The sequence below is a fragment of the Magnolia sinica genome, chromosome 4 (genome assembly GCF_029962835.1).
Source record: "Magnolia sinica isolate HGM2019 chromosome 4, MsV1, whole genome shotgun sequence".
NCBI lineage: Eukaryota > Viridiplantae > Streptophyta > Magnoliopsida > Magnoliales > Magnoliaceae > Magnolia > Magnolia sinica.
In genome coordinates, this window is record NC_080576.1 from 88,654,879 (window position 1) to 88,681,726 (window position 26,848).

At 39.9% G+C, this 26,848-nt stretch overlaps 1 protein-coding gene across 1 annotated transcript in view; it reads left to right on the plus strand.

Moving 5' to 3' along the window:
* The window catches only part of LOC131243347 (protein NUCLEOLAR COMPLEX ASSOCIATED 4), a 72,637-nt gene extending 50,653 nt beyond the window's left edge, over positions 1–21,984 (plus strand). The window contains exons 12-16 of the mRNA XM_058242644.1: positions 11,012–11,037; positions 13,500–13,602; positions 16,089–16,146; positions 16,299–16,404; positions 21,592–21,984. Coding sequence (XP_058098627.1) covers positions 11,012–11,037; positions 13,500–13,602; positions 16,089–16,146; positions 16,299–16,404; positions 21,592–21,798 — 500 coding nt within the window. The 3' untranslated portion in view covers positions 21,799–21,984. The remainder of the gene's footprint in view (positions 1–11,011; positions 11,038–13,499; positions 13,603–16,088; positions 16,147–16,298; positions 16,405–21,591) is intronic.
* The last annotated feature ends 4,864 nt before the right edge of the window (positions 21,985–26,848 follow it).

Sequence of the window (26,848 nt, forward strand, 5' to 3'; positions counted from 1 at the left end):
TCTGAAACATCTGCCAATACTCTCTTCCCAGATAGTCCACCAGACAGCCAAGAGAGAGATTCTCCAAATAGGGGTTCTTTGGGGACCAACACGAACACCATGCCAACTCTTTAAAAGAGATCCCGTTGAGATCGGGAAGCACCAGAAAATGCCAAACGCTGAAAGAATTTGGGGCCAGATCTGATTAATGAGGGAGCAGTGCACGAACAAGTGGTTATTCGATTCTTCTTCAGCCATGCAGCAGGGGCAAACTTTAGGGAGAATCATCCCTCTCTTCTTTAGATTATCAACCGTGAGAGTCTCGTTGTTTTCGACCAACCAACTGAAAAAGATAACATTAGGAGGGGCTGAATACTGCCATATGTGGTTAGTCATTATATCTGCCATTTGAGAGGGGATGAAGTCTAAGGATTTGTAGAGAGATTTTACAGAGAAAATGCCTGATTTGTCTGCCCTCCAGTTAATCTTATCTTCAGCTAGGAGATCCGGCTTGCAGCTTGAAATTCTAAGAAGAAGAGCCGTGAACTCCTCTATCGCCAGTCGTGGAGATTTCTTCTGCAAACTAAATTCCATTCCAGAGTTCCATCAGAGATAGACGTACACATTGCAACTGTTATATCGCGATTTGGGACTATGCGATATATGTTTGGGAATTCAGCTTTGAGAGGGAGATCACCTATCCATCTATCTTCCCAGAATCGGATGTTAGCACCGTTGCCTATAACAAAACTGATATCTTTGAGAGTCTCTCTTTTCATGGAAAGAATGCCTCTCCATAAGGCCAAGGCCCTGTAAGAGGTCGATTCTAAGGTCCACCACCTGCCCGAAGAACTGCCGTACTTGCTTTTTATGACATTGTTCCATAGAGATCCTTTTTCTGCTCCCAATCTCCATATCCACTTACCAAGTAGAGCTTTGTTCATATTCTTTAGAGATTTAATGCCTGCACCTCCAGCCTGATTGTGTTTGCAGACCTCCTTCCAGTCCACTAGATGGAATTTTTTTCTTCTTCTTTCCCGTGCCAAAGAAAGTCACGTCTGAGTTTTTCTAAAGAATCCAGAACTAAAGTAGGACATCTGAATAAAGACATAAAATAGAGCAGAAGGTTCGATAGGGCCGATTTGATGAGAGTGATGCGGCCTCCAAAGGATAGGTATCTGTATTTCCATCTGGCAAGGTAGAAATCAAATCTGTTAATGACCTTGTTCCAGAAAGATACAAGCGGCTTACCGATGCAGAGAGGAAGGCCGACGAAGAAAGAAGGAAGGCTGCCGCTGGGACATTTGAATAGGGCCGCGTAGGAGCTGATCTCTGCCTGGTCCATGTTAATCCCGAAAATCTTGGTCTTGTTCATATTGACGCTTAGCCCTGAAACAGCTTCGAAGCATTTGATTGTTGTGCGTATATTACCCACCATCTCCTGATTTGCATCACTAAAGAGCAGGGTGTCGTCCGCGAATTGGATATGAGAAATTGGGCTAATCATGCCTTCAATTCTGACATCGCTTAGGATACCATCTGACTGACCCTTGGATAACATTCTGGATAGGGCTTTCCCGTCTATAAGGAAGAGGAAAGGGGATAAAGGGTCCCCTTGATGGAGACCTTTGGAGCTTTTGAAGAAACCTTTGGGGGAGCCATTCAGAAGGACAGAGAAATGAGCCGAACCGACACACTCCATGATCCAGCCTGTCCACTTTTTGCCAAAACCCATATGAGAGAGCATGTATTGGAGGAAACCCCAGTCTACATGATCATAAGCCTTTTCCAAGTCTGTCTTGCATATGATGCCCTTTGATCCGGATTTGTAACTGGAGTGGAGACATTCGTGGGCTATTAACGTGCTGTCGATAATTTGTCTGCCCGAAATAAAAGCACTTTGGTTACCGGAGATGACGTTTCCCACCACCTGCTTCAGACGGTTGACCATAACTTTAGCAAGGATTTTGTAAGGGTTGCCGATCAGGCTGATCGGTCCGAAATCTTTAAAGGTAGAAGCTCCTGGGAATTTGGGGATTAATGCTATGAAGGAGGCTATTAGATCTTTAGAGAGACGCCCCCTAGCATGGAACTCATTGAAAAACTCCATAGCATCATTTGCAAAGAATCTCCCAGAAGAATTGAAAAAATAGATAGGATACCCATCTAGACCAGGAGCTTTATCGCCTCCTAGCTCGTCTACTGCTGACTTGACTTCTTCTAGGGAGAAGTGGGACTCCAGATTTCTGGCTTTGGAAGAAGAAATCTTTTGGAAGTTCAGGAAATCGAGGCCAGGCCTTTTCCACTCGTCCGACTTGAGAAGGTTGCTGAAGTATTTAATTGCCTCTTCTTCTATTTGGTCTCTATCTTCCGTCCGGACGCCATTCACCAACATGCTATTAATTCCGTTGCATATGAAATGCGAACTGGCTATGCTGTGAAAATACTTGGTATTTTTGTCCCCCTCTCTGATTTACTTAGCTCTCGATCGTTGTTTCCAGGAAATTTCATCTTCTAAGGCTCTGGCTGATTTGTCTTGAATTAACTGGATTCTCATAGATAGTTGCTTGATAGACATAGGGCCTCCTTCCACTGAACGATCGATTTCCTGTAGGCCAGATAGCAGCGAGTCCACCTCCTTGGCCCTGGAAACTAGAACATTAGCTCTCCACTGTTTGATTTTGTCTTTTAGGAGCTTTAACTTGCTACCGAGTCTGAATCTAGCAAAACCTTCCACTGAGAGGTCAGCCCACCAATCTTTGATGAGCTGAGGGAATCCTGGAATCTTCAGGTAGGAGATTTCGAATTTGAAAGGTTTTGGACCCCAGCTTTGATTATCTGAGGAGAGCAGCAAAGGGCAGTGATCGGAAGTAGTTCTCGGGAGGGCTGATTGGGACACCAGGGGGAAGGATTCAAGTCCATTCGGTGGATAGCAGAAATCTGTCCAATCTGGATTGTGTCGGATTAAGTTTGCCGTTGGTCCAGGTAAACTTTGATCCCAGGAGGGGAAGATCTATAAGCTCTTGGTTGTTGATCCAAGATGAGAAATTCCGCATTGAAAAAGAGACTTTGGAGCCGTGGGATTTTTCTTCGGCGTATCTAGTTATGTTAAAATCCCCGCATACACACCAAGGCCCATCGAAATTGTTCTTTGCTGTGTTAAGATCCATCCAGAAATTATCTCTGTCAGCTTCCGTGGAAGGGCCGTAGACTGAGGAGATAGGAAGTTGAAGATCAGTAGACGTGTTTTTAAGGACCACCGACTAGAAGAAAACACCGTTCCAGCTGTTCACTAGGGACCAGATAGAGGATTTCCAGGCCACTAGGACACCTCCCGCACTACCTGTAGCATCTAGCGTTGCCCATTTGACATCTTGAGCTCTCCACAGGGAACCCATCAGATGAGGAGAAAAGCACTGAACTTTTGTCTCCTGGAACCAGATATCATCTGGGTTGATATGATCGCAAGAAGCTTTGATAATCGTTTTTTTCTACTTTGACCCCACACCCCTAACATTCCATGATAGGATCTTCATAATGAAACTGAGTTGCCCCTTTTACCCGTGTTCCCCGATTCCAAATTGGAAGCAAAAGCTGTTCCGAGGGAGGATGAGAGACTGTGAAGTTCCCTGTTGCTGCATGTTCTGAGAGGGCGTTGTCTAGGCAATCTTGAAGCTGGCAGAGGTCGACCACGAGATTCGACCTAGTGGAATAGGGCGATGTAGTCTTCTGGGTGGTCCCTGAACGATAGACCGAGGGCTCTTCCCACATGACCGATGGCATCTCTAATCCATTTTTTCCCTTGTATGACGTCGATTAGGTCAGAGCGTTGGGAGTCGGTGTTTATCTTTGACACCATAGAAAAGTCCATGTCGTGATGAGAAGTAACGGCTCGAATCTGCAAGGGTTCGGCTTCGATGAAGTCTTCCATTTTGTCCTCTTGGAATAGGATAGCTAGATCTTTAACTGGCGAGTCACCGAAATGAGAAGAGGGGGATTGTAGGGGGCTGGATTCCTGATAATCCGAGTTCCATGAGCTCCTGTCAAGATCGGGGGGTTCTTCAGTCTCCCACGTCGGGGATTTGGGGGACATGCAAAGGCTATATAGAGGAGACTAGGTGGGAGGGCATGAGGTCGGATGATGCTGAGGAGGAGGAAGAAGCCAGGTAATTTTGGAGGGAGGAGGGTCTTGGTTGAAGGTCTCACCCAAAGAAGGTTTGGGAATTTCGCATCGTAGAGACGACTCAGCTGAAGGGTTTGCGGGGATTGGATGGTTGGGATCTAAAGTTGGTAGGATCGACCTGACTGGAGCTTACGTGTCTGGTAGAGGATGGATTCCTGAGCTTGCTCACTCGTCCAATCCTGAAGCTGGGTCTGTGGTTCGAGAGGATAAAGTGTCACGTCCCGAGGGAGAGATCGCATGTCCCGAGAGGGCCTACTAACTCGTCCGAAGCTGAAGTTGGTCCTGTGGCTCGAGAGGGTAGTGCCACGTGTCCCGAGAGAGAGGCCGCTATTAAAGGCTGATGCGGGAGTCGAGGGAACTGAGGCAGCAGGGACACGTGGTTAGATCTCTACTCGACATGCTAGGATGGGAGCGGTGCTCAAGGAGAGAGGCGGTGTGGGTGTTGGGATCTTGAGACCACGTGTCGAGCGATCCGGATTCTTGCTGACATCGTGATAGCTGGAGCTGAAAGGGACTGCTGGACTACCGAGAGATGGAATTTGTGCTCCTGCGATACATGGAAATCGTGGTTCGTCATTGGCTGTCATGGCTGTCTTCTTTGAAGTTGGGCGATGAACTGGATTCCTGGTTCTCCAAAGATCTCCCCAGCATGGAGTGGGCTCGTAGTTGATCTCCCTTTGCACTAGTAAGGGGATGATTCTATCTTCCACTTCGACCTGAATATGTGAGGGAATTGGATCTCCCTTCTTTCGTCTCACTCTCGCTTTGATCACGCCCATTTCCTCTCCCAGGAGTCTTATGATCGATTTCTAAGTATTTTCCAATTGAACCTGCTGCTTTGAGAAAAAAAATTCTTCGCACCATACCTCCAGAGGGATCAACCAAATGAGTATCCAAATATCTTCCATACCGAAGCAAGAAAAGTCGTCCCATCTTTGAATCGCAAGGATCGGTCCGTCGTTATGTAGGGCTCCCGCACTGATAAGGATGTCCAGATTGACTCCCAGACTGAACGTAACCCAAACTTCTTTGTAACCTATTGGACGGATGTTGTACTGTTCCGGTGGGATCCTGCACTTTTCTTGAATCCAGGATTTGATATGAGAGATCGAGGTGTCCTCTCTAGTTCGAACAATGACCGAGTTCTGGAGGTTTGTCTTGGCTTTTTCCAGGCTGGACCGTGAGATGCGCACTGTCTGATCGGAAGGAGGGTTGTCATTCTCTGATATTTCTCTGTTTGAGTTTGTTTGTTTTTTTTTTTTACCTTCATAGATAGAAGGGGCCTTGTTTTCTGCTGTTACTTCTTTTGATCAGAGAAGAATATCTTTGAACAATGAGTTCTGTAACTGATGAGTGCGGCCTAGAGAATTCTCTTTAATTGGCAATGGATTTAATGGAGGGGCTTTTGCTACAGATCGCCGATCAGGGTCAAATCTGGCTCTTTGAACCAGCAATTTGATGCTTCCGAAACTTTCACCATGAAGCATCCAAACGGCCCTTGTCAGTTCTTCTTCAGAGCTCATTCTCACCGGTGCGAAATCTCTATAGGCTCCGTAGGCTCTATCTCTTGGTCTAACCACGTCCATCACCGCTCCAACTCGGCCAAAAACTCTGGCGAAGTTGATGGGTGCCCAACCTTCTGGGAAACCCTTTATGAATAGGGTTGGATTTGAAGATGTATCTTTTCTATCTCCGATATCCTGGGACGGTTTGCCTTTTCTTTTCTTTTTCCGAATAGTTTGCCACTTGCCGTGATTGACCGTTTCGATCAATGTGTCGTCGTCTCCTTTGAGTTCCTGCTCCGTTTCGATTTCTCTGTCGGCCTAGCTGCCAAATTTCTCTGTGATCTTTGTTCTTCTACCATTGGAAGAACATTGGTAGCCATCCCTAATGTTGCTTGGGCCACTTTTCCTAATGCTGATTGTGTACATCGTCACCATGCTCCGCTCGTCACCGCGCTCCGCTCATCATCAGATTGGTGTTGTTTTGGAACGAGTCCCATATTGTCCAACATGATAAACACCTTGCGGTCTTTTCTACAAATACAGGCTATTGTGAAAATATCATGTATTTGTAGATATTGGTGAAAATATAGGTTTTTTTGGAAAAGAAAATTAGAATATTTTCTTTTTCTTTCTTTTTTTTTTTTTTCCAGTTTTTTGCAATTCCTTTTTAGGGCTTTTGTGTTTAAAACTTATGTATGCCCCACATACATTATAATATCAATTCTTTTTTTTAAAAAAAAAGATGTGAGATTTGGAGTTTATGTGGGCCTAAATAGTTTCTTTTTTCAAGAGTTTCTTCATTTATTTCAAATTCTCATTTTTAATCAATTTATAATCTTCTATGTTTGTGTGGGGTTAGGGAAATTGTTATTTTTTGAATCATATAGAAAACTTACTTGTACATGAGATGACAAAATTGGTTATTTTTTTAAAAACTTGATTATGACATGATGATATATACATCCAATGTTCGAAGTATCGGTATTGCTACAAGTTTCGCTAGCTAGGGATAAGGAAACAATATTGATATCGCCGATAATATTGCTGATAACCGGAAATGCATGGAAACATGGGGGAAATGGTGGAATTTGTAGCAAAACTTCAGGAGAGGTTAAAATGTGCATATTTGCATATTTAGAAATAAAAAATTACAAAAAGAATGCACACATAACAAGTTTCCATTTAATGGGGCCTAAAAAGCATGTGTTATTGTAAGAAATCAGTCCAACCATCCCATTTGGCCTATTTAACCTTCCAACCTTCCATCCAAACATCTGTCGATATTGCAAAATATCAACAACACACATTTCACCAAGAAATCATCAACAATTGGAAAGGAAATGGAAGATTGTGGTCTATATATTGCGCATGTTACAATATCAATAATATCGAGATATTATCAATGACAAATTGAACACTATATATAACCATGTGCCCATGAAAAAAATTGAAATATAAATTTTTTTTCTAATAAATTTTTTTTTAATGATATCAATTTGTTGGCGATATTAGTAAAATATCGTCCATACACTTATGATACAAGCATTACCTAGAATTTACGTGGTTGAAAATATTGGTGATACATTGGCGATATTGATGCACTGGTAATACAAGCGGCACCTAGAATTTACATAGTTGAAAATATTGGCGATTACATTGGCGATATTGATACGTTGGCGTACTTAGCTATACATTGCTAATACCTAGAATTTTTTATACTACTAGTGTTAGCGGTGTCGTTGAGCTGGAGATAAAGATAATATCGAAGGTTTTTCGATAATATCGGAGATAATTCGAACACTGTATTTGTCATATATCTTTTTTGTTTTTGTTTTTCATATTCATGACAAAATGGATGATTGCTATATATATACACATACAATTTATATTTTTTTGTGACATGTTTTATGAAAATCTTACAATTTACAATACGATAACGATTATGACAACATTGTGTGGGAAGAACTCTCAATCTATCATCCCATTAATTCAGATGTAACTCTAATGAAGAAGCATATGGAAGACATAAGTTGTGAAACCTTGGCCTGCCAAAGGAATATTGTTATACTAAAGATCAGATTTTGGGTGGTGTATCAATCCCTTCAATGGCCAGAGGTTTATGTTAGACTTTAGAGAGTTTCTATTGGAAATGATTCTAACAATGCCCATGTTACTAGTTCTGATAAATCTGATTTGGTTACTTCTTTTGGTTACACTGGTATGTGTGGAGGTCGCAGTGGTTTTCATCGTAGCAAAGGTGGTAGGGTGCCAACTTCCAAGGAAAGGTAGAGGTGGTCGTGGTGGTAGAAGAGATTGTATATGCACTCATTGTAGTATGACAAATTATTATGTGGATTTTTGTTGGGATCTTCATGGGAAACCTATGACAACCAATCAAGCACTTATTGTTGATGATGTTTCTACTGATGGTGGACCACTACTTCCACTCCATCTAAAGCCGTTGGTGATTAGATTAATTTCAAATTATTATGAGAAGAATATGCGCGGTTCCTCTCTACTAGTGGCTATACATCTAATAATACAGCTTTGACCTCTACATGTCTCTTGTCATCTCATTCCTCTCCCTGGATCATCGATTCTGGTTTGTCAGATAATATTTTTAATAACTGTAGTTCTTTTTCTTCCTTTAATCTTGTTTCCCCCAACATGTTTGTTACGTTAGTTGATGGTATCTGATCCAACATTGTTGGACTTGGTATTGGTCAATGTAACTCGTTTGTGTCCTTATCATTTTTCTTATATGCCCCCATGTTTCCCTTTAGTATTTTTTTCCTGTAAGTAAACTAATAACATTTCTAAATTGTTCTTTCACCTTATTTCCTAATCATAGTGTTGTTCAAGACCTCGAGATGGGCAGGACAGCTGGTGGTATTTGCGAGAGGAATGGTTTGTACCATTTGGAGAGATAATCAATAATTGTTGTGGTGCTTTTTTAGGGTCCTACAATTTAATGGCACCATCGTTTGGGTCATCCATCTTTATAGAAATTACAGACTTCTGTTCTACCCCTTTCGAAGGTGTCAAGTTCGAAGTGTGAAACGTGCCAGCTGATTGAACATCATAGATTCTATTTTCCTTCTAGAGTAGATGAAAGGAGTGATGTCCCATTTAAATTAGTTCATTGTGATGTGTGGGGACTAGCTGGAGTTCCTAGTTTGTCAAGTCTTGAGTATGTTGATTCTCGAATGAGTTCGCTGTATCTTATGAAAATAGGTCAGAAGTCTTTCCTATGTTTCAGAACTTTCATAGTGAAATAAAAACTCAGTTTGGTACAAGTCTGTGTTTATTTAGATCGGATAGTGTTAGAATTTTTGTCTCGTGATTTTCAGTCCTATGTACATCATCACGATATTGTTCATCAGACCTCTTGTCTTGATATACCTCAACAAAATGGGGTGGCTAAGTGCAAGAAAGAATAGACGTCTGATTGAAGTTACTCATGTTTTGTTATTGGAAATGTATGTTCCACAGTATTTTTGGGTGATGCAATTCTTACGCATGCCATTTGATAACAAAATGCCATCCTCCGTGTTGGATGGAGAAACACATTTCTTTCAGCTGTTTTTTGTCTGGTTGTTATTTGCCCTGCCCCCCCAAGTGTTTGGTTGTACATGCTTTGTTCATTTGGTTGTGCCTAGCCAAGATAAACTGGCATCACATTGCATTGGATGCAATTTTTCAGGGTATTCGTGCACTAATGAGAATGTTCCATTCTATGTTAAAATTGAACATGTTGCAGAAGTCACTTCTGTGAAAGTTCTTTTACCAAAGCGTTTTCATTAGATTTTGTTATTGAGTCACATCTCAAAGGAATTTCACGTAGGCATATTATAGGAAAAGGAAAAAAGACCAAGCATTATAGACTGATTCCTCTCACTGTACACCATCGGCTATTACAGCTAGTAAGGTTCGATATTCTTTTGTGTCTGCTGAGGTTGTCTCTGATTTACCTATTATGGTTCGTAAAGGTAAACATTTCTGTGTTCCACATATTATTTTCAACTTTGTTACCTTTAACCACATCCACTAGTTATCAAAAGTTTTCTCTTGCATTATTTGTTGTTTTTATTCATAAGACGGACAGGATGGATTGTTGGATGCAAACTAAAAAAGGGCAATGAATAAGGAGATGAAAGCCGTGTGTTCCAATGGTACCGGAGAGTCAACTGGTCTTCCATTGAGTAATACACTAGTTAAATGTAGATGGGCTTGCACAAGTAAGTTTTAGCCGGATGGATCAATTGATTGTTACAAAGCCAGATTGGTCACCATGGGTTGTGCCTGTAATCAAGTTTATGGAATAGATTATCTTTTCTCCAGTAGCCAAACTCAATTCGGTTTGAGTTGTTATCTCTATAGTTGCCAATCGTGGCCGGTCTCTCTTTTAGCTAGATGTGAAAAACACATTTTTGCAAGGAGACTGACAAGAAGAGGTCTATATGGAGTTATCTCCTGCGTATGTTGCTTAGGGAGGAGTCTTCTCAAGTGTGCAAATTAAGTCTATCTATGGGCTGACACAGTGACCAAGAGCTTGGTTTGAAAATTTTAGTAGTGTGATGATATCTTATGGGATGAAGAGGAGAAAAGTGGATCATTCAGTTTCTTGTAGCATACTATATCTCGTTATATTGTGCTTGTATATGTGGATGTTGGGATCTTATGGGATGAAGAGGAGAAAAGTAGATCATTCAGTTTTCTCACAACAGAGAAGTAGACTTTAAACTGTAGTACGAAGGAGTTGAGAAACTATTGTTGGATCTTCACTCTTAGTTTCAAATTAAAGACCTTGGTTTTCTTTAGGGGCGTACACCGAGTCGAGCTGGCCTCGACTCGGCTCGGCCACTAGCTGACCCCAGCTCGAACTCGGCTCGGCTCAGTCCTCGAGCCTGACTAGCTAGCTCGGGCCAGTTCGAGCCAAAATCAAGCCTCTGCAGCATTTTCACAAACACATGCAGTGCACTTTCAATTTCTCATTGTATGTAAAACAACAGTGGCTGTTTACAAGTATTTCATCAAACACCTTATAGGCAACATCAAAATCAAGGAAAAATGGTATTTGTTTCATATACATACCTTCCTTGCCACTAGCCGACACTTCATTGAGCCATTTCATCAAACACTTGGTGAGCAACATCAATATCAGAGTTACCGAGTCACTGTACTAGTTCGATCTGAGTTCGATTCGAGTTGGGGTTCGATCCGAGTTGAGTCGAGCTCGGGCAAGCTCGAACTCGGTTCGAAATTCTTTCAAGCTCAAAAAATCAGCTCGACTCTGCTCGAACTCAGCTTCGAACCGAGTCGAATCGAGCTTTTTCTAGTTGAGTCGAGCGAGCTAACCGAGCTAACTCGGTTCGTGTATACCCCTAGTTTTCTTTAGTATTTTTTGAGTATCTAAGTGATGAGATCTAAAGTTGGGATAAATTTGCACCAAAGGAAGTATGTTTGTGATCTGTTGAAAGAGATATCCATGCTAAGTGCCAAATTTGCAGAAACACCAATGGACCCTCATCGCAAACTTGATCTAATGAAGGATAGTTGTTGACAGATCTTGGTATATGTAAAAGACTTGTCGACCAATTCATCTATTTAACCATCACCAAGCTTGATATGGCCTTTCCTGTCAGTATGGTTAGTTAGTTTATGCAAACTCCCAGAGCTCGACATTTAGTTGTAGTTATGAAGATTCTTAGATACTTGAAGTGTGCACTTGAGAAAGGTATCCTGTGTAGATTTCAAGGTCATCTTTAGGTAGTTGGTATTCAGATGTGGATTATGCAGGTTCAAGACATGATAGGTGGTCAACTATAGGTTACTGCACCTTTCTTGATGGTAATGTAGTTACTAAGACAAACAAGAAGTAAAATGTTGTTGCACGGTACAACGCTGAAGTGAAATATAGATCCATGGCACACTTTACTTGTGAGCTTGTCTGGATAAAATCACTTCTGAAAAAATTGGCTTTTGTGGTTCAAGCTCCAATGCATTTCCACTGCGACAATCAAGCTGCTATGCATATTGCAACAATCCAGTGTTCCGTGAGAGGAGAAAGCAGATAGAGATCGAATGCCACTTCATTGGGGATAAGATATCTTAGAAAGAAATTGTCACTCCATATATTTCATCCTATGATCAGATTGCAGATTTGTTTACTTAAGCACTTCGGAAGTCTCAATTTGAAAAGCTTATATCCAAGTTGGGCATGCATGCTGTCTCTCTTTAAATTACTTCAGCAAGGGGGGTAGTTTTGTAATTTCAGCGTTAAGTGAAAGCCTAATAAAATAAAAAGAGACGGGGACTAGTGAAGGCTGATTACGACAGCTGTTCCACTCCTCTCTCTATTCTCCACTTCTCTCTTCTTCTTTCGCCTTTTATTTGCTTTATTTCTATTCTTTTGACAAATCTACAATATTCATGGAGAAAAACTTGATCTTCCTAGTAATTAAGGATCTGGACTGCATGCATGTTCACTGTAAGTGTATCCGCTGGTGCATTCGATCAATCGCTCATTTTTTATACGCAGCTGAAAACAGATTTTTGGCATTTTCTTCCTCAATATTTTTGAGAATGGAAACAATAGTTTGGTGGTCTTCCTTGCTTGTTTGTATCTTGAAGGATTTGTTCTACTTCTAAAACTTGCATAGGCATGTGATATGGACTAGCAACTTACTAGTGTTCTGGCAGTGAGAAGTAAAAGAAGTTTCAATCATTTTATGCAGTCCCACCTTTTGCATCTGTATCTACTAATGTGTTGCACAGTGCTGCTTCTGTTGGCTTTTTTCTTTCTTTTTTTTTTCTTTCTTCATCATAAATGGAATTATATATTGTTCAAGCTCCTGCTCAAGTCCTCATGCATCTCGTTGATGCTGTTTGACTCAATGGCAGGATTTGGTTATCTGCAGGACTTCTGCCTAGTCATTCGCTTATGTACTAATATGATATTCATACAAGCTTCTGTTTTTAAGTGGTGCATATGAGATCTTGAATGTTTCCTTCATTTGAAAACTTGGCCTCAAAATTTGCAGAACATCTGAGGGGATTCTCCAATTGTCCCCCTGCCTGTTCATATCATTGCGGACAGACTCATATTGGTTCTCTCCATCAAATCAGTCTCCAAGATGTCCACTTGCTGGTACATCTGTCCCGGGAAATGTATGGAGTCTTCTCTGTCCTTAAGCTCAAGATCTTTCTTTGAAGGTGATTCAGCCAGTGTTGGATCAGAACTATGGACAATTTCTTCTCCCCCCCCCCCCCGCGCGCACATAATCTTCCATTTCCACATGGTTGGGCAAACTGGGGTCCTTGTGCATCAATATTTCCTCTTGTACTCTATTACTCTTCCAAAGCCCTTCATTTCACATCTGCTTTCAATGGTTGTATCTTTTCCTGTGCCCTCTTGATCATTTGGAAAGTGCAGCTATGGTTACTACATTTCTCACCAGTCATCAGACATGCGCTTGCAGTCCTGCTGTTGTCCATGTGTATTCTTTGCATATTTAATAAGCTTGCATTTTTGTTCATTTTTACTGCCTTCTCAGTCTTCTTTGGGTTTGAGGATCTATGTCATTTACTATAACAGATTGTTTAGAGTTTCAAGAACTCATTTCTTTTTCCCTGGCAGTTCATGCGGATCACAAAAAATGATCTTTTAATCTCTTTTTCGTGATTGAGAAACTTTCCGATCCTTCAAAAAAAATGAGAAACATTCTGGATATGTTCGTTCGAGGGTGCAGGATGATCATTGTGTTGTTTCTGATGTTGGAACTGGTGGAGAATCTGGGGATGCTTCCAAGGGAGAAAATGAATCCAGTGAGGATGCACGGGAGTCTGATGGGGCTCCAAATATGTTCACCAGAAAACCAGGCGTAGATCTTTTTAACAATGAAGAGAATGACCCTGCAAAGTCAAATGCCATGAGTAAGTTTCTTCCTCAAGGTCCAATGCTGCTATTTTTACATGCATATTACTGGATAATGGATATAAGCTTGCTAAAAGACGTATGCACCTAACACTTCTATCATTTATTTTCAATACAGTGATGAATGGGCAATAGATTCACAATTAGTAGTGATTTTTCCAGAGGGGCTCTTGTTAACTTCAGTGAATTTTCTAATATGCTTGAGTCTACTCTTGTATTCTTATGAATCTTATTCTCGTTACGTGTTGCAAAATGCTCTGAGGAAAATATCTCTATGCTTAAGAAGCCTACTATTTAGGGAACTGCACCATGTTTTTATTCTGTCCATTTTTGTGACTTGCGGTATGCTTTTAAACATGTTAGGAATATATATGGTATGTACTTGGTTGAATTTAAGTTTGTGTGACTCCAGGTTCAAGCATCGAAATCTGACACTGGTAACTGTATCAGATTCAACAGTGAGTAACAGAACTGGAAGAGAAAAACTGAAGCACATTTATAAATCGTTTTCTCAAGCATTTGGCTATCAGCTTTCCACTGTAATGGAAACAAACTTGCTGTTGTGGTATGCTTGGTGACCAATGCGAAGCAAAACAACAAGAACAAAACAAAAGCGCTTACAAACAAATCAGCAAACCTAGATTGACCTTATATTTTTTTCAGTGAAATCGTTGAGTTGTCTTGGTCATATTGCGTGATAGGACTAATCATCATGGACAGTAGGCGCTTTCCTTTGGGTAGAATCAATGGTGATTTCCAACAAAAAGAATGCATGAAGGCCTATGTCGAAATAGTGATCTGTATAACAATCTTTTCCACCCTTTCTACATGGAATACACCTTGATGGCTGTGAAGCTAAACAAAATGTCCTGGATTTCTTTAGTCTAAGGCACCATTACCAAACTTAGAGATGGATGTGGAAAATGGTTTATTTTATGGAAGTCACTGCAGAAGTTAGGTAGGAGCTTGAAAAGAGTGCAGAGACATTGGAGGTGAAAAAAGTAGGTGTTTGGAAGGGGAGGGGGGCTTCCTGGTAACTGTGCTGTAAGGAGAATTTTCTTGGACCAACAATCAGTGGTTTAAATTTTTATTTGTATTTTTATTTTTTGAAAGATAACATCAATTTATTAAAAAGCCCCCATTGTAAAGGAGGGCACAAAGAATTACAACCCTAAAAAGGGAAAAGAATGTTACAAGCGTCCATAGATTTCAATCTGGATGCCCAACCTGCTACTTCTGCCTTTATTCTCCTCTCTACCTCACTGACCGAACCTCGATGGTTACAGAAACATTGGTTGTTTCTTTTTCCTCAAATGGCCTAAAGCGCAGCCATAAGAACCAAATGCCACACAGCCTTGCCCTCTTTACCTACTCCAGCTCCATGCCAAGCCCAAAGGATATCTTCTATGGATTCCGACATCACCCATGCAATATTGAAGATACCAAGGAAGATAGTTCCCACCTCCCAAGAAAACGCAATGGATGAAGAGATGGTTAATCGATTCACCATCTTCTAGACACAGAGCATACATTGGTTAGCGTCATGGTCCTTTTTTGGAGATTATCAATGGTAAGCACTCTCTTTCTTCCCTTTAGCCACACAAATGCAGCAATGTTTTATTGATTCATACAATTATGCAAATCACACTCTTCAAGGATTGTCTCTGTTAAGTTTGGACTAGAAAGGCAGTATAAGTTTTTTGCTTAGTCTCCTATTTTATGTAACTGAACCCCATTCCAACCTTTCTTAGTGGCTACTTAAAGATTTATTAGCATGAAACACAATGGAGATACAATGAGAAGAGGGAGAAGCAAGATGATAAGAATTCTGCCCTTTTCAGTCTTTGCCACCACATCAGGTTAATGGCCCTTCACCAAGCGCATAATTTCATTCATTTTACAACCTTTGAACTAGGGAACCCTCCAAGCCCATATTAGAACCCTCCCTTTAGCTTGATGGAAAATTACTACATTACTTTCTGATGTTTTTCCCACTTTTTGTCGAAGATCCTATGGTTTCTTCAGCGCCATAAGGACCAGAGACTGGATTGTAGCAACAAACGACATAATATATATATATATATATATATATATTTCTTAGTGCGGGGTCCCCTTTTCCTAAGTGCAAGCTTCAATCGGTACCCATGTCACCCAGTGAAACTGAAGAAAGGCAGGAAACTCCCACGTAGGAATGACGTGACATTTCAACGGTTTTGAACAGGTTGAATGTTTATGAAACATAAGGGAAGAGGGAGGGAGGTTATCCAACTCTTTTTGCTTACTAACATGTTTCCTTCTAGGACTAGCAGAATATTGGGAGGAAGGGAGGGAGGGAGGGAGGTTATCCAACTCTTTTTGCTTACTAACATGTTTCCTTCTAGGACTAGCAGAATATTGCTATTGCTATTGCTATTGCTAGGACAAAAACAACTGCGGTACATCCCTAAAAAATGGTAAACACCCTGGTGATTTATTTTTGTCACAGGAAGTTCTTTGTGGGAGATAGATACTCTCCGCCATCATTACTGCCCAGCTGTTTCCAGGTAACTGAGCCTACTACATTAATTCAACACCATTTTTTGTTTCTTCTTCTTCTTTTTAACAAGTTTTTCTTTTTTCCCTTTTCAATGGGCATTCTCCACCATTTCCATATTGTTGTTGATAGCTTGCTTCATGATATTTGTTTTGCTTTCAGATTTGTTGCATCACTCGAGAATGATTTGACAGTTAGAGCCAAAACATCCGAAATCACAGTTAACGATTTCAGTTCTGGCTCATATGCCACAATATTTAGAGAAGAGGTGAGATTTTATGGCGATTGTTTTTGTTTGCATCTGACATGTGGGTGCAGCATCGTGAGCATCTTTTGCTTTTCTGAGTACTGGATTTTCATTTGAAATCTAGCATGATTACCATGTGGAATGCTTATCTTAGTTGATTCAATAAGGTATCCTTTAGGCATGCCAGTAGCATAATATAGACAATGTTTGCAAGGGTGATATCAATGCATGTACTGCACCCTTGGGATACAGAAACATACTGGTATCGCATGTGAAATACCACATGTATGATGTATCAGGGAATGTGTTGCTGTCTAAGGGAAATATTGGGAAAATGTTGAAAATTGTCAATTAAACTTCACGAGATGTTAAAAGAGAGATGATTACACACTTTAGGCAGTTCACAAAAACCAAGTATGCATAATAAGTTTCCCTTTTATAGGAATCCCAAATGATTCACTAGTTGAGAGAAGTGATGCAATTTTGTCCAAAATGACTTCAAAGAATTCATCAATTGTTCAGTACAAGTATGAAAGCATACACATGCATCTGCCAATTTAGCTCGTTCAACATTATTTTCAAAGAAATATATGAATTTTTCGTTATTTTTTGCTATTTTAATTAAAAATATATTTTTTGGAAAATTCAAGAAACCATTGCCAATCCATAGACCATGCTAAAAGTAGTTTCCAGTGATTTTTTGACACCCTACTCACAATTTAAATGGGTGAAACTGGAAAATTTCCTTCGTTTTTTTCCTAATTCAAAAATCAGAGTTTCAAATCCATGATTTTACCGCATAATCATGGCTCAGTAGCTTGTTTTGACTGATTATAAGAAAAATATTGAAGTAGAACGGCTAGTGTCGTGGGTTTGCTCCCCACAAACACGGTTGCGATTCCACTCCCCGTGCTTTACCCGATGCACGTCATTTGTGGGTGATTGCGTGCGTCCACAGGGAATGTCTCACCTTCAAAAGGGGCGGGGACACCATGTTGTCGTCAATATATATATATATATATATATATATATATATATATAGAGAGAGAGAGAGAGAGAGAGAGAGGGAAATGGTACTATGAGGTCAAGTTGTGTGGGCCCCACCGTGATGTGTGTCGAACATCAACACCGTGCATTTGATGGGTCCCCTAGGTTATGGAATATCCCAAAAATCAGCCGTATACGGAACTTAGGTGGGACATACCATCTAAAACCATGTGAAGACGTGGCTAAAACATATAAAAGCACTTAGTGGGGCCCACCTAAGTTTTGGATGCAGCTGAAACTTGGTTTGACCCCTCATCCAAGTGGGACACACACAATGGATGGACTGGATTTGTGAACCACATCTCGGTGGGCCCAATAAATGATTATGAATGTTTTAATGGGAGGGTAACCCCTCTCAACTGTTGTATGTGGTGTGGCCCACCCAAATCATGGATTGACTAGATTTTTAAGCTTGTGGCCCACCATGGAATGGTGCATCTGACTGATGGGGTAGATGTTCGACACACATCACGGTGGGGCCCACACAGCTCGACCTCATGGGAAGTTCCCATGAGGTCGAACTCATAGTACCATTTCCCATATATATAGTAGAAGCAAAGAAAACGATAAAAATTTTACCTAATGGGTTTCAGCCCTTTTTTGCTCTTCAATCACGATTTCCATGCCAAAAATGAATTTTCTTCCTGAACAACTTAAAAGAAGTTACTTAAATGTAGTTCAGACCAAATCACAATAAAAATCCCAGAAATTTTGGTTTTTTTTTTTCCCCCCTAATTTCTGAGGGGGAAACTGCCACTTTATTGTCGTAACTTTATAAAGGGGGCTGGATGATGCATTTGCTATATGTAGTCAATATTGTGATATATCGCACGATACCAGGGAATTTAATCTCCCTGGGTGTTTTGCATTGGTGTCATGACATGCAACACCAATAGTATCAGCGGATAGTATGGATACTACTCGGTGAATATAGGTATGTGTCAATATCATAATCATAACCTTGGACCAGGATCCACTACTTGGGGCCAGCTTCTTGTGATTGTGTAGCATAAGTTTAACCTACTGCTGCCCACCTGACATCAACCCTCTTTTCCTGGGCTTGGGCCCTGCTACTAGAAGCATGATATGAGGATGCTGACCATAAGTTTGTTTGGGGCCCACCTAAATTTTTGATGGAGTTGATTTTTGTTCAGTATGATGGATTTGAAGTGGTTCACGTGATGGACAGAGCATATTTCACACACACACGCACACACACATAACAGTGGGTCTAACACAGCTCGAAAGTTGTACACACTCGGATTTCACTCACGCACAAACCCATGTGATAATTCCCCATTCTCCTGCTATTGTTCCATGTTGACTTTCTCTCTTTCAATCCGACCTAGCTAACTACCATTCTTCAATGTTTGACAAGAATATCTGCCTTCTCATCTCCTCCTCTAAAAACTTCCCTTGACTATTATCTCTTTACCCACCCCTCTCCATTTATGGCCATCAAAATTTTTGGTTGTAAATAGATGGATAAAGTTCAACCAATGAAATTTAAGGCTATGGTCCATGCATGAGGGGGGCCACCATTTTTTAATTGTAAGATAAATAAATAAACTGCTATTTTGTTGTTGGGTGTGCTGTTTCCTTTTCAATCAGCGGCTGTAAAACATATCTTCTTTTTGCAAGTTAAACACTAAAAGTACATCTCCCTATCAAGCTTTGCAGCTTAGACATAGGCACACATGTTGGTTTACATTTTCAAAACGTGAAACATGGTGATTTAGGTATACCCCATGTCGTGGTATTCCATAATGATGACGGTGGCTGTAACGGCCACCACCGTTACCGTTATGATATTGGCTATAACGGCCGTTACAGCCTTTAAAAAAAAAAAAAAATCTGTAACAGACCGTTACGTGCATTATGGGGCCGTGATGGGCCGTTGCGGGCTATTTTTTCTGCAACAGCCATTATGGTCATTACAACCCCATAATGTGTAATGGTGGTTGCTGTTACATTTACGTAACGGCCGTTATGTAACCATTTTTGCATATCTTGCCCCCATGTGCTGGAAGATTCTTGTACAGTAACGTGTAGCATTAAGTCATTAGAAGTATAAAGTATGAAAAGTGTATCCAATGGATATAAGTTTGTCAAATAGTGCACAATTGATACCAACGAGAAAAGGAAATGCATCATACGTAGTGGCAAATCCAATGCAATTTTATTCCTCTAGTTGGGAAATTTCTTGGAGATCTTCAGATTTTGAGGTTTTCCTATCAGGAAATCCTGCTGAAATTAGAAACAAAATGTATATTATAAAACTAATAAAAATTTTAAGTAGGGACAATTTCAAGAATGCCCTGAAAAATAACTAAGAATAAAACCCCCTTAGACTGAAAATATCAAAATATCAGCAGGGCCCTCCCTGTACGCTTCTTGACTCCTGTTGGATAAATTTGAAAGTTTTTCCTCTGGTTTTGTTGGTTGTGTTGGATGAAATCCCATGATGTAGTAGTGCCGATACGAATCGGTACTGATCGGCTTGACAGAAGCAGTTCTTATCATTAGCGATATATTTTTTGATGCTCTGCCCTGACTTTGGCCTTAGTGGATATGATTAAGTAATGCAACATATCAAGCAAGTGATGCAATACATATTTGTAACAATAGGCTTAACGCACAAGGATCATATTGTTACCAATATGAACATGCTTGGTCTAACTGGGTTTATGGGTATCTATAAGTAACACTATAAATTTGTACATGTCGATACCAATATGATACAGGACTTGTACCAAGATAAATGACAAAAGGAACAACAACAAAATTTCTAACAAAATTATCCAAGTGCAATATGGGGAGGGTTCCACTGACATTGTCAGTCTAACAAGGGTTTTCTTTATTTTTAAATTTTTTTAGAGAGATTTATTTTTATTTATTTCTTTGGCATTTTCTTTAAATTGTCCCTTTTAAATAATAAGTCTATGACGAATTATTTAAATTTTTTAAGAGCTTGTTTGGTCGCCACTTAAAAATAAGATCATCTCATTTTAGTGGATTGTAGTTATGTATTAGAGATCATACTTCTTTCTTCTCAGGACTAAAAATAATCTTGATAACCAACCATCATGATCTCTGTTGCATATTTACAATCAACTAAAATGAGAGGAACTCGTTTTCAAGGCGCTTCCAAACAGGTCCTAAATAATTTTCATGCTAAGATCCATAAAAACTTCATGATGAAATTGCGGAAAATCAAAACTTTTAGATTTTGAAAATCTGTCAATATTAACAGAATAATATAAATTTTTTTTTTTTTTTTTAATGTTTTGAGATTTTCAAAATCTCGACCTTTGTCACAGTGATATCTTGCAGTGCTGGTTCATTTATGTATAGAATATAGAAAATGTGAATTAAAGTGCTTTAGAGTTTCATATACGGTAATAGTACATAATAAACACTACCGCAACCCGGATATTTTGATTTTGCTGTCTGAAAATGGCTTGAATTCGCCATTTGCAGACCATGAAAAATTTACATAGTCGTCCACAAATTGGAACCTCGGCTTTTTGGCGCTTCTACCTTAGAAATTATAATCTTCTGTTTGTTGCTACTTTATACAGGTGTCTCCTGTCAAATTAGGTTGTGATAAATAGCAAAGTTTATTCGTTTGGAAGGTTGGCCATGATGGAGGATACCATCCATTGGGAGTTGGAAATTCAATTTTGATGGTTCTTGCATGGGGAATCCAGACTGAACGGCATCCTTAAGTGTACGGAAGGACAATAGAGGCAATGTTCATATGTCCTCTCCTGGCATGCAACAACAAGTCCTAGCTCTTATAAACATAAACAAAATCTTCAATTTTTAATGAGATTCCTTGATTGTCATCTCTCTGGGTCCTAGAGGTTATGTTCTATTTTCCTTGAAATCCATAATATAGTGTCAAGGCGAAACATTTGGTTTACCAGTGTTAGTAGAGATGCAAATGATACACCGGTTGTTTTTGCCAGGGAAGGTGTTCCTCGTTCTTCAGTTTGCATTGGGTATTCTTTCTTCTTGATGTATTTCTTGCCTTTGCTTTAATAATATTTTTGTTACTTGTCCAAAAAAAAGCAAAAATGTCAAGGTGTTAATGAGCTTGCATGAAGTTGTTGTGATGTTGCTACACAGCTTTAATTCTCAGAATATTTTGAAATGCAGATCCGACGGCGTATTAAACAGGTCCCTCTTGCATTTTACAAAGCGACCCCGACATCTCTGTTCTCAGAATCTGATTTCTCAGGTTGGACTTTTGGGTTGGGACAGAGTGACAAAGAAAATGCAGGTACTAACAGAACTAGTGAAACGTACACATGCGAGGAAGATGATTACAAATCCCCAAAGAGGAAACGGATTGAATGCTCCTGATCAAGATTGATTTATGGTTTCATTCTCTTATATTGTTAGGCCTGAAGGCCTTTTTTGTTGTTCCATATTAGCTTCGTGATCGAATTGTTGGGTTAAGATAATTTATATGATCAATTTTGATTTTCAAGTATGATCATTTATCTATCTGATTATATTTTGGAGTCCGTTAAACCAGTTTTAGGGATTCATTGCTATTTTCTTTTCTTCTTTTTTCTTTTTTGGTTTTTCCTTCATCATCTGGACTGGCAAAACTCATGGTCAAAGGTTGTCATCTCACCTGATTTTTTTGGCTATGACCATGTGGTTGCCCACTAGATCCCCGGTCCAGATCACCATGTTTTTCCATGAGTATAGTTGGGAAGGCACTTTATAGAACTTTGAACCGCATTTCTGGTCACCCAAATCGCTTATGGTTATCCAGTGGTGGGCCTTCACATGCGAATGCACACCCTCGAGTGCGGATGCGGACTTCCTGCGAAAGCCCTCTTGCTCCGGGGGTACTCTTTCAACACCTGGTCAAGGGTTCAAGTACCCATAGGTGGTGAAATCCCACCGTGGCGTGAGTGTGTGGTGGTGTGTGCGTGTCCCAAAAAAAAAAAAAAAACCTTTGTAGGAAGTTACTTTGCTGGGAACCTAGGTGGGGCCAACCGTGACGTTTAGTGAGATCATTTTAGGGCATGCAACCAAAAATAAGCCGGTTCCAATACTGAGTGGGTCAAAATTTTGATAATTGAACATCCACGGAAGTTTTGAATCAGGATAATATTTGTGTTTTCAGTTCATCCCAGTAGGAATGACGTTCTGAACAGTATGGATGGCATGTACGCATCACTGTACACACCAGAGAGGTTTTAACGGTAGGAATTTCCTTACCCACCTTTTCCTTTACTGCGGCCCACTTGAGTCTTGGATCCTGCTCAATTTTGGTATCAATTCCTAAAATGAACTCACAAAACCGATGGATGGGGTGGATTTCTCACAAACATCACGGTGGGCGCCACCTAAGTTTCCAGCGCATGAACTTCCTACCAGGAATTCCGCGTCCCTGGACTGCTTTTGCACTGTTGCATAGCGTATGGAGAGGAGTCGTACGCGAAATCGGATTGCGTACTGAGTTACTCAGTACACGTTTATCGTACTGAGTAAACGCAGTTGGGCCTACCCTGAATGTGTGTGGAACGCCGTACATCCGTTTTTCAAACTAATTTTAGTGGTTGAACCGAAAATTGAAGCATGTCCGAAGCTTAAATGGACCACACCACAGGAAACAGTTGGAATAATGACTTCCACCGTTGAAACCTTGGTAGGCCACATAGTGATGTTTATTTGTCATCCAATCTGTTCATAATATCACACGGACATGGATGAAAGGAAAAAACAAATGACAGATTGATTCAAAACTTCTGTGGCCCCCAAGAAATTTTCGACGGTATAATTTCAATTCACACTGTTTCCCATGGTGAGGTCCGCTTGAGTTTTTTATATACTTAGTTTTTGGTCTAGAGATCTCAAATTATCTTTTAAAATGGATGGACGGAGTGGATAAAATATGTAAATTATGGTGGACCCCACAGAGTTTACTCAGTACGCTTAGCGTGCTGAGTTACACAGCACGCAATCCGCGTCCGTCGTACGCATGTCCAGTCATCACCCGAAGTTGAAACAATAGTAATCGTTACTGCTAGCGTGATAGGGTATGCTTAGAAAGGCAAAAATCTGTTGTGATCATGTTTTTTTTTTTTTTTGCCTCATCCCTGACCTGTTTTGGTTTGAGTCAATTCACTACTTGCCCTGAGTCCGTGGTACTGACTTGGACGAGTCGGCAATACATGCTTGGAATTTTGAGTACATCTCAAAAGCATGCTAAAATGCAGGTTTATTTCACACCAAAACCTCAACTTTTCCAATTGGGCCACGAAATAGGATTTTACTCCAATTTGGTATGAGTCTTCCCTTGTGCCATATGAGTGAATGTTTATCAATGGTGATAAGTGACACTTCCCATCCCAACTTGAGCTTTGAAATTAATAAGCCTGGGAAACAGTGGCCATCCACGGTTGATAGGTCCACCATGATGTGTATGTGAGATCCATACCAATGATTAGATCTGAGCATTTTAGATCCTGATCCAAAAAATCAAGCTGACCTATGATTCAAGTGGGCTACAACATTGGAAACATTGAGCGTGTGGGCCCCACTGTAATGTGTATTGGACATCAACACTGTGCATTTGGTGGGTCCCTTGTAAATTACGAGATATTCTAAAAATCAGCCGTATCCAAAACTCAAGTGGGCCTCACCATCTAAAACAATGTGAAATCAAGCTTAAAACATCTAAAAGCACTTGTTGGAGCCCACCTTAGTTTTGGATACGGCTGAAACTTGGTGGCACACAACGGATGGGCTAGATTTCTAAACCACGTCTCAATGTTCCTGTAGACGATCATGAAGATTTCAATGGGACGGAACGGATGCTCGGCCGCTCACTATGCTCGTCTATGGCCCCTGGTCTACAATGGAAGGGTGCATCTGATTAATAGGGTGGACGTCCGTCATACATCATGGTAGGGCCACACAACTCCACCTTATGTGAAGCTTCCCATGAGGTTGACTTCACAGTACCGTTATATATATATATATATATATTAAACACTTCATTAATGTTATGCTTTGCTGATGATGGCCACCAACTCTTCAAACCCATCAAGTTAGAGGTTTAGAAACCAATAAATGGACCAGCCTAAAAAGTGAAGAAATGGTTATTATGTATACGGGGAATTGATTGAGACGGATATACTGGGAGACTTATCAAGCCTCATCATCCTAGGAAATGAAGCAGGACTAGTTTAATTTGAAATATATCATGAGGCCTAACTTGTTTGGTTTTTCGTAAGTCCATAATATTGTTTTGACTCATTGATAAGTCGGGTGGTAGACTCTCAGGAGTTTCAACACCAGGTCAAGGGTTCAAGTATCCATAGGTGGTGAAAGCCTACTACGGCGTGAGTGTGTACAAAAAAAAAAAAGGAAAAAAAGAAAGAAGAAGTCGAGATAGCTTAATCCATGAACCACTATACATGATCTAATTATTGTCTGTATGGTGTGCCTCTTTCATGGGACATTGTCCCTTTACATATAACTGTATACATGTGTACATATTGATTGGATCATGGAGGTCAAGCCAGATTTAGTTGTCGGATGCTAGCTTGTACTACCTATAGTTTTTCCTCTTATCCTTGGACTTGAGAGGACCCAAGGTCGTAATGGGAATTTGACTTGATCAATTAATTTGATTCCTCAATACATGAGACTCTTAGGTGGATCATGGTGATCTGGGTGATCAATTATGTTCCCATGCATATTAGAATTCTCAACAAAGTATTTACAACCTATATAGGTTTAGCCTCATGTTAGGAATTAGAATGATTGATCGACATGGAATGCCATACTAGTTTTGTAAATCATTTTGATTAAACAATTTTTTTGAAAAACATCATATGCATTATTTTGTAAAATCAATGGTTTATATTTATTTTTGGATGATTAATAGTGATCCTAGCATATATTGGTGCTATGACAGTGGGCCTTAAGACAGTATGCAGTAGAATGTATGCATGATAGTATAAGACAGGGTAATCTAGTACGTCCATGTGGTATACATGTAAAAGCATCTAAACATAGGCAACTTCGACTTGGTCAAAGTTTTTGAATAGTTAACTAAGTATATTATGGGTGCTGCTTAAAGTTTAAGTAATCTATAAATAACAATTGTCATATAAAAATCTTTCTATCACAAGGAAAGATTGATTACAAAGGCTTATAAGTATAAAGATACATGCGAGCAGCCTAGGAAGTCCTAGAGAGCTTTACACCCTAAGAAAGCTTCCTAGGCATATAGAGTAGAAGCCCTAAGATGAAGACGAGGAGAGAAAAAGTTAATGCCGGTCATTTTTTGTTTCCCATAAAATATACAATTCGTTTTAAGTTCATGTTTATTAATTCATTGCTTACAAGTATATCTAATATGGTTAATTTTGCTTTTTCAGTACGTAAATGCTATCAATTTGAGGCTTTTTTTAATTACAACATTAGGTAGGGGAAAATTTTCACTTCTTGTTTCTTAACCAAACATGGTTTGAAAAAGTGTTAACCGGTTATTTGTTAAACTTAACCAATTATTGGTGTATACAAACAGCCCCTTAGGGTTCGTAAGAGATGGACAGGAATAAACAATTTGTTCCGCAAAACTTGTTGAGAACAACAACAACCACATCTGATATTTTACAAATTCCAACAAAAGGCACCATAAACAGTGTAGGTTGTGAATGTGATTTGAGGTTTTTAACACTGACCTAAAGATACCACCAAAGCTTGCAAGCAGGGGTTAAAATGTCATCTAAATAAGCCCTTTCAACTCCTTGTGATCTTCAAATGAAACTCTCAGTCAAAGAAATGAATCATTTTAAAATCATAATAGGGATATTTTGAATTTCATTATAACCACTGCTTTATGACTGTTAGAACTAATATAAAAATTGCAGAAAAATAATCATAAATCTCTAAAAATCTAGAGCTGCTAAGATTTGTCATTTAGCAAATTTGTTGATGTCAACCTACGCACATATGTATGATGAATATGAGTCCTTAAAAAGAAAGAAATAAGAAATCTCTATAGTCCAAGTGTTGTAACCAATTCAATCAAACCGGACCACTCGTGTGATCAAGGGCCTAAATTGGTTTTTGTGTGTGGGTAAAGTGCACGGGCATGCCAGAGCCTACTCGACTCAAAGTTTGACTAAACCACTGGTGTCCCCCTGTGTTGAGCAGAATAGATTTGAGGCTAGGATCAAAGATTGGGTCCTCTCAAAAACAAATATTTGTGCTTCCGTTCAAACAATTTGTGAAAGGGTAGGGGTTAACCCTTGCAAATAAGTTCTTTTTGCTTTGCAATAATAAACATAAGTCTAAAAACTTAAGGACTTGTTCTTTCACTAGCACTCTCAAATTAATATTTCTTAAATGAACAAGAATACGTATGCAAATTATAGAA